Source organism: Lontra canadensis, unplaced genomic scaffold (genome assembly GCF_010015895.1).
Source record: "Lontra canadensis isolate GAN:19392208 unplaced genomic scaffold, GSC_riverotter_1.0 scaffold3, whole genome shotgun sequence".
NCBI classification, from domain to species: domain Eukaryota; kingdom Metazoa; phylum Chordata; class Mammalia; order Carnivora; family Mustelidae; genus Lontra; species Lontra canadensis.
Window position 1 is genome coordinate 15,763,337 of NW_022630997.1, and position 10,337 is coordinate 15,773,673.

A 10,337-nucleotide genomic window follows, 5' to 3' on the forward strand; every position below is an offset into this window, starting at 1 on the left:
AGAAGAAAGAAAAAAGTCTTTTTATTTCCAAAATGTTTGATGTTGGCTGACAAAGCCAGGCTGACTGACTGGAAACATGTTGACAAATCAGAGAGTCCTCAAGATTCAGGATATTAAAGCTTTCAACTGTCCCACCTACAATCTGTTGTCAGAGAGGTTATTTCATACCCTTCACAATGCTCTTCATATAGGAAGGCTGACCTCAAACCCCGTGATAATCAGCGTGAGCGGATATTGGAAGAGCAGAACCAGCGTCTGTCCACCTCGGCACCACTGACCCTTGGGACCAGACAACTTTTGGTTGTGGGAGGCCGTCCTTTGCTATCGGAGGTTTAGCAGCATTCCTGGTCCCAGGCAGTGACCAGCAAAAATGTTTCCAGACACTGATAAATGTCCTCTGGCAGGGGCAGAATTATCCCCAGTCGAGAACAACTCTAAGCATATAGGTTCACCATTTCCTCCAAGGACAAAATTAAACTCAAATATAGGACAGAAGCAAGGGAGTCACTTTCTAACTCCCCAAATCTCAGCTTCTGAACTTAATCTGAGAGCTGATACTAACTTACCAACAACCAAATGCACACTGAGGACCACAAATAATAACAGTAGAGATAATCATTATTATACTTATCACCATTAAATATATTCCAAGAGCTTTACATATAGAATGTGTTTTCACCTCAGAGCAAACCTATAAGGTAGGTGAGTAGTGATCCCATTTTGGAGATGAGGACACGGAGGCACAAAGAGGTTAACAACTTGCTCCGGGATAGTAAGTAGAAGCCAGCTTTGGATCTCAGGTGGTCTGCCCCCAGAGCCCAAGACTTCACCACTGTGTTGGACTATATCCCACTATTCCCACACCGGAGAGCTCTTAGATCTGCACTATTAAGTCACCTGTAGCCACATGTAGCTATTTAATTTAAATTAATTAAAATTAAATATCATACCAGTCTTAGAAAACGGTCTGGCCATTCCAAAGTTACTGTATGACCCAGCATTTCCACTGTTAGGTATACACCCAGGAGAAATGAAAACTTAAGTCCACACAAAAACCTTGTATATGCATATTCATAGCAGCATTATTCAAAGTAGCCCCAAAGGGGAAAGTGCCCAAATGTCCATCATTTGATGAATGGATAAATTAAATGTGGTACATTCACAGGACATGTTAACTGGCTACAAAAAGAAATGAAATGCTGACTCGTGCCACGATGTACAGATACATCAATAAGGACGATTCCCAGAAACACCATGCTGAGTGAGAGAAGCCAGTCACAGACAACCACTTCATGTATGATTCCATTTATAAGGAATGTCCAGAATGGGCAAATCCATAGGGAAAGAAAATAGAGTACTGGCTGCCAGAGGCTGTGGGGAGTGGGGATGGAATAGGAGGGACTGCTAATGGCTATGGGGCTTCTTTCTGGGGTAATGAAAACGTACTAAAATTAGATAGTAGGGGTGCCTGGGTGGCTCAGTGGGTTAGCCGCCTGACCCTTGATTGCCACTCGGGTCATGATCTCGGGGTCGTGGGATCAATCCCCACATCAGGCTCTGCACTCAGCGGGGAGTCTGCTTGTCCCTCTCCCTCTGTTCCTCCCCTCACCTCCACTTGCTCTCTCTCTTAAATAAATTCATTAAACCTTAAAAGCAAAAACAAAAAGAAAAAAATCAGATAGGAGATAGTACACAATTCTGTGACATACTAAAAACCCATTTCACATATACTTTAAAAGGGTGAATCCATTGGCATGTTAATTATGTCTCAATACAGCTATTATAAAAAACTAAATGTCAGTAAAAATTCAGTTGCTCATCTACCCTAGCCACCTGCCAAGTGTCAAAAGTCACATGTGGCGAAGTAGCTACCAAAACAGACAGTGCAGATATAGATCATTTCTACTACCACAGAAAGTTCTAGTGGACACACTGCTTGGATGAACAGATAAAAGGCCTCCTTACCACCTAACCACAGTCTACCTTTCAAACGTCTTCTACTTCCACCTTCCTCTACACACCCCCATTGGAAGCGTCCACCACAGACTATGTACCACCTCCAAACACCCTCCATTTTTACTTTTGCAGGCTGGAAGAGACTTGTTTCCCTTCCCAACCTTCAAAGCCTGGTTTGGATGCCTCTTCTGTGAAGCTTTTCCTAAATCTCACTTTCCCGTGGCCAGAGCAGAAACAATTGCTCCCACTCTCCTTCTTTTGTACATCTGTGCCTCCGGGTTAGAAATCACTGTGTGTGCGATCTGTCTTTGCCACCGGATTACCTGCTCCTTGAGGACAGGGATTCGGTTACTCGTTTAAGGGTTCCCAGGGGGCACCTGCGTGACTGCCTGTAGCAGAGCAGACATTTCAGTAGATGTGTGCTGAATTTTGCTGAAAGGATTTACAGAAATTCAAGGTGTGCGTTAAGATGATTACTCGCTTTGGTATATAAAACAGATTAAGAAAACGAGGGAAAGGGAATTAAGAGTCTGGATGTTCCATCTCCCACTATTCTGTGAGAAGAAATGATGGTGATCACACTGAAATGCTGTTTTTAAGAAAGAAGAGTGGAAGGGCACCTGGGAGGCTCAGTGGGATAAACCTCTGCCTTTGGCTCAGGTTACGGTCTCAGGGTCCTGGGATCGAGCCCCGCATTGGGCTCTCTGCTCAGCTGGGAGCCTGCTTCCCCCTCTCTCTCTGCCTGCCTCTCTGCCTACTTGTGATCTCTGTCTGTAAAATAAAAAAATAAAATCTTTAAAAAAAAAAAAAAAGGAATCAAGACCCCTATCCCACTCAAAGTTTTAAGCATGGCAGAGGAAAGGTACAGACGGTGTCTCTAGAGATTAGGCTGGGTGGCTTAACGGAAAAAGACATTTCTTCTAAAATTTTATTTTAAATAACATGGTCAGATTGTTCTAGTTGAATCTAAGAAACAACGGAAAGAAAGAAACTCTATGTATCTCATTCATTATTTAAATAGAAGAGACAAAAGTTACGGCCTCACTGGTGAATCCCCTACTTTTTCATTCTTTATGGATTTAAGGAATGACATCTGAGTCGCAGTGACCACCTATAGGAGAGTTAAGTCCAAGTTCCCAATCTCGGAAGTGAGCTAGGCTGAAAACTTTCCTGGGCCAGGATGACAAGAAATGACAGTTCCAAAGGAGAGCTGGTGACAGGGAAAGCAAGCCACTCTGTATTATATAAATACTTGATACCATATAGTTCTTTTTTTTTTTCTAAGATTTTTATTTATTTATTTGACAGACAAAGATCACAAGTAGGCAGAGAGGCAGGCAGAGAGGCAGGCAGAGAGAGAGGAGGAAGCAGGCTCCCCGCGAGCAGGGAACCCAATGCGGAGCTCGATCCTAGGACCCCGGGATCATGACCTGAGTTGAAGGCAGAGGCTTTACTCCACTGAGCCACCCAGGTGCCACGATACCATATATTGCTGATATTAGATGCATATGTATAAAAAGATTGTATTTGACAGAGACATTTCAAAGGGGAAAAAAAAAAACCCACAGTAAATCACCCACACCACGTTCAATACAGAATGAGTACAGCGAGTCCCCCTCATTCAGAGTTAGCTGGAAGCCCCTTGTTGAAATAAGGACAGTGAGTACCTGAACGGCAGCCTATGTCAAAATTGCCTCTGAATTTTTTGTTCTTCCCTGATTTCTACAAGCCAAAAATCAACAAAAATCCAAACAAAACAAAAAACCAAACTGACTAAACAGTGGTAGATTCAAAGTTAATAATTATATAGTAACTTCCATGCCAAAGGTTAAAATTCAAAACACGAATCTCACTGTAGAATCTAGTACTCCTGGGCAGTAACAGACAAAGGTATGAGGTGGAGAAGGGAGTACTGGGTGTGGGGATGGTCAGGAAGAGAGAGCCCACTCATTACCAAACTTTCTCTTCTCTGCAGGAACCGTAACCAAATAGCGACTGGTCAGTGCTAGCATCCATCCAAATGGAACAAAGTACAAAAGCCACCCTGTCCCCAAAATAAGTATTGGAAGTGCCAGAGAAATGATAAGAAAGCAGCCTGTGATCGATAAACTGCAATTAGGACATGACATTGAAGATCCCCTCCCACATTTCTCGCCAACTCCCAGGCTTCCGTGACCTGGAGGCAACCTCCACTTTCCATCCTTCCTCTGCCAAAGAAGTGGATCCGGTTCCCACCATCAATTCGGAGGCCCACCACTGCTCTTCCACTGGGGCAAAGTATCCACAGGCCCAGGGCACCGACCTCCTAAGGCTCCAATGTTCTCAAATCAACCCTCAGGCCGTGTAATTTACTGGATCTTGAGAACGCCTTTCTTAAATGTAGAAACAGATGCAAAAGGCGAAGTAACGCTTTGTTCTCTGTTTTATTCTGTCAACATCTATACTTTTTTTATGGTTAAGATTGATTTTTTTTAATTTTAGAGAGACAGTAAGAGTGAGCGTGGGGGGAGGGGGGAGAGGGAGAAAGAGACTCTCCAGCAGACTCACCGCTGAGTGAGGAGCCGGACGCAGGGTTCGATCCCACAACCAGAGCTGAAATCAAGAGCCAGATGCCCAACTGATGGAGTCACCCATGCGCCCCAATATCTATCCTTCTTAAGTTCCCCAGTCCTAAGGGTTCTGATTTTTCCAATAAATAAAATTTAGTTCTCCTGGCACTTTATGATTTTAACTAGGAAAAGAAGAACCCCAACAAACTCTGGGAGGGTCCCAGCCCTAGAAAAGGGAATATACTGGGCCAGAAAAATGAGCTCTATCCCTCACATGTTATTTCAAATATACATAAATAGATCGGGAAGGGGGCACAGGGGATACCTCAACAGATAAGTAACAAATTGTGGTAGAGCCATATAGTGAATTTTATTCAGCCACCAAAAAGGAACGAAGTAGTGGTACATGCTACAATGTGGGTGAATCTCAAAAACATTATGTTAAGGGAAGGAAGACAAACATAAAATACCACAAATTGTAGGATCCCATTTATATGCACTATCCTGAATAGGTAAATCCAGGGAGACAGAAAACAGACTGGTGGCTGCCAGGAGCTGGGAGAAAGGGAAATCGGGGAGGAACTGCTTAACGGGTACGGGGGTTTCTTTGGAAGTGATGAAAATGTTTTGGAACTAGATGTAGTGGTTGCACAACACTGTGAATGTACCAAACACTACTGAATTGTTCACTTTAAATGGTAAAAGGGTTTTAAATGGATTGTTACATGAATTTCATTCCATTTTAAAAACAAACTAATTTCTAAAAGAAAGAATACTAGGGGACAAGACAAGACGCATATGTGAAAAGGCAGCCCATAAACTCCTAAGGAAAAGGTAAGTATTTTTCCTGGCAGTCTGCTTCTACTCTTGATCACAACGCAAAGTTCAAGTGCTAAGCTGTATAGACTCTGCCATCACACCGTGTGTGAAGTGAGTGTGTGTCTATTCCCTTCTGAAAAGACAGGGAAGAGAACAGAAAGTGAAGAAAATAGAATGGTAAAGCCTTGCCAAATGCAAGGGAAGGAGGGGTGATTCCCCCTACTGCACCCCACCCAACTTGGCACCAGGAGTAACGCTCCTATTAGGGTTTCGAAATGCCAGCCAGAGCTGGAATCAGCACAAGCAAGCTTCTCTGCCTGGATAAAAAGCAAGGCACCCAGCAAGAAAAGCTGGGGTGCTCCATTTGCTGCCCATACTGGCATCAGCACCACCCTTTGCTCAAAAGCCCTAAACTGGCCTAGATCAGCATCAGTGGCTCTCCCAGGCCAGCCAGCCTAACAGCAAGAGCTTGTTATAGCTCAAGTGTGCCCTCCTCCTGAGGGGTCCCGATCTACTTCATCTCACAGGCCTTCCAAGAGTCCGGCCTCCAACCTCTTGCCTCCAACACATTAGAAAATGGAGCCAAGATGCCCTCCGAGCTTCTCCCTGTCCAGCTTGAAATAAATATCCACTCAGTCCCTCCTTCTCTCAGGCCACCTCAATAACCCACGTACCCCTACCCGCACACACGTACACCCTGCATCACTGCCTCGGAGACCTGCTTAACCGGGGGACTCGAAAGCGCCCCCCATGCCTCAGCCTCGCACCACTATCCAGTCACAGTCATCTCAGCCGACCTGACCTAACTGCCCTCTCAAAGGGCCCCACACTCGCTGGGCACCGTGCCTCTGCCACTTCCCTGACACCAAAACAGGTGTCCCTCGGCTGAACACCGACGCCCCCTTAGATTCTGTCCACTCCAGGCATGGGAGCCCCTCTTGGGACCCCTCAACTCTTGGCAACAACACTCCTTCAGCCCCTCCAGCGAGGCAGCGACGCCGTCTTCAGCCCCCTCCAGCCAGGCCTCGACGACCCCCAGGCCCCCAGGCTGGCCCGGACGCCCTCTCTCCCTTACCTGCGGGGGTTCAGCCCTAGCTGACAGGGGGCTGGGCAGCGCCTGGAGGAGCAGGAGCGCCATGCCACCCAGGAGCCTTCTCCTCTCCATCCCCCTCCTGCTCCTGCTCCTCCGCCACGGCGCCGCCACCTCCCTCCTCCTCCTCCCTCTCCTCCTCTTCCCTCTTCTTCCTTCTTCCCTTCTTTTCCTGTTTCACTCTCCCCTCCCGCTTCCGGCTCTGCTCCACCCCGCCGCAGCCCAAACACCCTCCCACACACGGGGCAGGCTCTCCAGTTCCAGCGCTTCGTGAGCCCCTGCCCTTCGTCCATTGACCAAAAGAGCTGTCGATCAAATAGAAGTTCCGCCCCCTCATGTAGACGGAAGACCAGAGGGATCCAGCCAATGAAAAGTAGGAGGAAGCCGGGCCATCTTGAGTGCTGCATGGCGGGGCGAAGGCGTCCCACGCCACAGAGAGTGGCGGAAGTAGTCCGATGGGGGGGGGGGACCATCTGGCACCAACATTGAAAAAAATCTAATTCGAGTGCAGCCATCTTGAGCGTGGCGGAAGTACTAGATTTCTGCACTTTAGCAAAGAAAGGGAAGAGGTATGGTGATTCTAAAAAGAGTATTGGGAAAGAAGTTGTTTTAGAAGGTAACCGGGCGCTCCTTAAATAAAGAACAACTGCAATCTAAAACTCTTTTGACGTTTTTTATTTGAAGCTCAGCCCTGGGTACCAGGGTCCCTCTTCTTGTCCCAAAGTGCCCAGGTGGTAGCTTAGGTCAATTTGAATACTCTGAAATGGTACCTTTACCTGAGGCACGGTGCTGGGTCGCCCCAAGTTGCAGGGACACAATTATATTGACTCTGCCTCGGAAACCGCTCTGAAATCCTCTCCCATTGTTTCCATCCATATTCTCATCTTCTTGCTAAATACAAATGGTCTCCCTGCAGGCCCTCAGTTGCCAATTCTTCCCTCTCAGTTACTGCTGCACTCCACAGCAAGGATCCGCTATGACCCAAAACCAAACGGCATTGTCTTAAAGCTTTCCCTCCTAAAATTCTTGAACTACCTACGGAATATTTAATCCGAAATACTCAATATGGTTCTCTCTTGTGCCCTGATCCCTGCCTACTTCTTTTTTTTTTTTTTTAAGATTTTATTTATTTATTTGACAGAGAGAGATTAAAAGTAGACAGAGAGGCAGGCAGAGAGAGGGAAGCAGGCTCCCTGCTGAGCAGAGAGCCCGATGCGGGACTCGATGCCAGGACCCTGAGATCATGACCTGAGCCGAAGGCAGCGGCTTAACCCACTGAGCCACCCAGGTGCCCTGCCTACTTCTTTTTAATCTCATCTTCCGCCACTACATTTTCCCACACATTCCACTTACACCAAACACTTAAAGAGGTCTCCAGTGTGCTATGCTATAGTACACACTGCACATACAGTTTTCTGTTTATAAACTCCTAGTTCCCATCCCTTTCTTGTTTCTTATTCCGGATTCTCATAACACTAACACATACTGTAGCTGATCTGTAATATCTGCCTAGCTGACCTCTCCCACTAAATCTGCAGTTTTTTGTATAGCACACCGTCTTTCTCTCAATTTTTTTTTTTTGACCCTACAACATCCTGTACAAGGCCCAACCATGAGGCCAACAATGTTGGTAAAATAAATGAACAAATGAAGACCCATGCCAGAGAAGCCAGATGCCTGTAGCTGCCAATTTCCTCTCAAAATCCTGCCAACACATTTTGCAGGTTGGCCTAGTCTAGCCCGTAGCTGAGCCCAGAGGGAGTTTGTTCTTGGCTTAAATGGTGGCAAAGTGGGAAACAGGTAAGAGTGAAGACATTGGTTCTGCCTCTTCTTGATCCTGCTTTCCTAAGTGTTAAAAAAGGTGACAAGTATTTTTGCTGATCTCAAATGCCTTGGAAATTCATCCATACCAAAATCAAGCTCCCTGGGGAAGAAACAAAGATTCAGTATTAGACAAGGGCCAAATTATTTTCACAGCACAGGGTCTCAGTCCTGGCCTCAAGGTTTTGTAAGTCCTCCTTTGTAAAAGCCAGGCATCATCATCATGAGGAAACCCAATAATGTCAATTCAGCAAACACAGGAGATTTTACCCTAATTTCCCTTTCACTCTTTACCTGAGAGCTCAAACTGAGCCACTGGATGGAACAAATACTAAACCCTGCCCAGTCTGGATTAGCACTTCCCACATGAAGGCGTTTGAGTCACCCTAACCACTTCACTTTCCATATCCCACAGGTGCCAACTCAAAGAAAGCAGAGAGGTCTTACGGAATGAAGCTGAGATGCAGTTTGAATGAGTGCTTTTTGAAGTGTCTCTAAAATGTAGCCACCACATACTTCAGATTTTTCCAAAAGAGCCACTGCCTATATAGGGAGGAGGAATGCCAGGAAGTTTAAGGAGCTGGGAAGGAAAGGAGAAGTTTGTCAGTTCTTGAAAGAACATCAGTGTTGAATTGCTTCCAAGCTCTGGCTAGCTCTGGTAATTTTTTTCCTATTTGTCTTTGGAAATGGGCAAAGCTGAAGCCAGATCTCCTATCCTAAGAAAGCTAGCTCAAAGACACAGAGTTTTCTGCTCAGAAATCAATTCAAATCAAATTGCACATGTTACAGCATGGATAAACTTCAAAAATACTATGCAAAATGAAAGAAGCCAGACACAGAAGGCTACACGCTGCATGATTTCACCTACATGAAAAGTCCAGAATAGGCCAATCTAAAGAGGCAGAAAGTAGATTAGGGGTTTTGAGTCGGTGGGGAATGAAGAGAGACTGCCAAAGGGTACAGAGTTTCTTCTGGAGTAATAAAAACATTCTGGATGGAACACTGGACGGTTCAGTTGGTTAAACGTCTGCCTTCAGCTCAGGTCATGATCCCAGGGTCCTGGGACTGAGTTTGGTATCGGGCTCCCTGCTCAGCAGGGACCCTGCTTCTCCCTCTGCCTGCCACTCCCCCTACTTATGCTCGCTCTCTCTCTCTCTTTCTCACAAACAGATAAATAAAATCTTAAAAATAAAAAAATAAAAATATCCTGGAACTAGTGATGATGATTGCAACTTTATGAGTATACTACAAAACATTGAATTGTACACTTTATTTTTTTTTAAGATTTTATTTATTCATTTGACAGCGAGAGAGAGCACAAGCTCGGGGAGCGGTAGGCAGAGGGAAAGAGAAGCAGGCCCCCCGCTGAGCAGGGAGCCTGATCCCAGGATGATGACCTGAGCCTAAGGTAAACACTTAACCGACTTGAGTCACCCAGGTGCTCCTGAATTGTAGACTTTAAAAAGATGAATTTATGTTATATGAACTGTATTTTCATTTTGAAAAAAATAGGGAGAAAAATTAAATTGCAGCCAGTACCTTGGCCTCAGGGAAGAGGACACTCCTTTAGAGCAGTGGTCCTTGAAGTGTGTGCCCCAGACCAACAGAAACCACATTGCTGGACAATTACTAGAAATGCACATTCTCAGGCCCCACCCCAGACCTAAGCGTCTGCCCTGGGCTCAGGATATGATCCCAGGGTCCTGGGATCAAGCCCTATATCAAGCTCCTTGCTCAGTGAGCCTGCTTCTCCCTCTTCCTCTGCCTGCTGCTCCCTCTGCTGTACTCTGTCAAATAAAATCTTTTAAAAAAAAAATCTATACATTACTCAGCGCTCATCATGGTAAGTGTACTCTTAATCCCCTTCATCTGTTTCACCTATCCTCTCACCTGCCTCCCCTCTGGTAACCATGTTTCTTTTCCATAGTTAAGAATCTGTTTGGGTTTTTTTTGAAGATTTTGTCAGAGTGAGGACCAGAGAGAGCACACAAGCATGGGGAGCGGAAGGCAGAGGGAGCAGGCTCCCCGCTGAGCAAAGAGCCTGATGTGGGACTCGATCATAGGATCCCAGGACCATGACCTGAGCTGAAGGCAGACGCCTA

The 10,337-nt window shown here is 45.8% G+C and overlaps 1 protein-coding gene across 1 annotated transcript in view; it reads right to left on the reverse strand.

Moving 5' to 3' along the window:
- Positions 1-6,555, reverse strand: part of WBP1L (WW domain binding protein 1 like) — a 58,558-nt gene extending 52,003 nt beyond the window's left edge. The window contains exon 1 of the mRNA XM_032881237.1: positions 6,400-6,555. Coding sequence (XP_032737128.1) covers positions 6,400-6,489 — 90 coding nt within the window. The 5' untranslated portion in view covers positions 6,490-6,555. The remainder of the gene's footprint in view (positions 1-6,399) is intronic.
- Between the last annotated feature and the right edge of the window lie 3,782 nt (positions 6,556-10,337).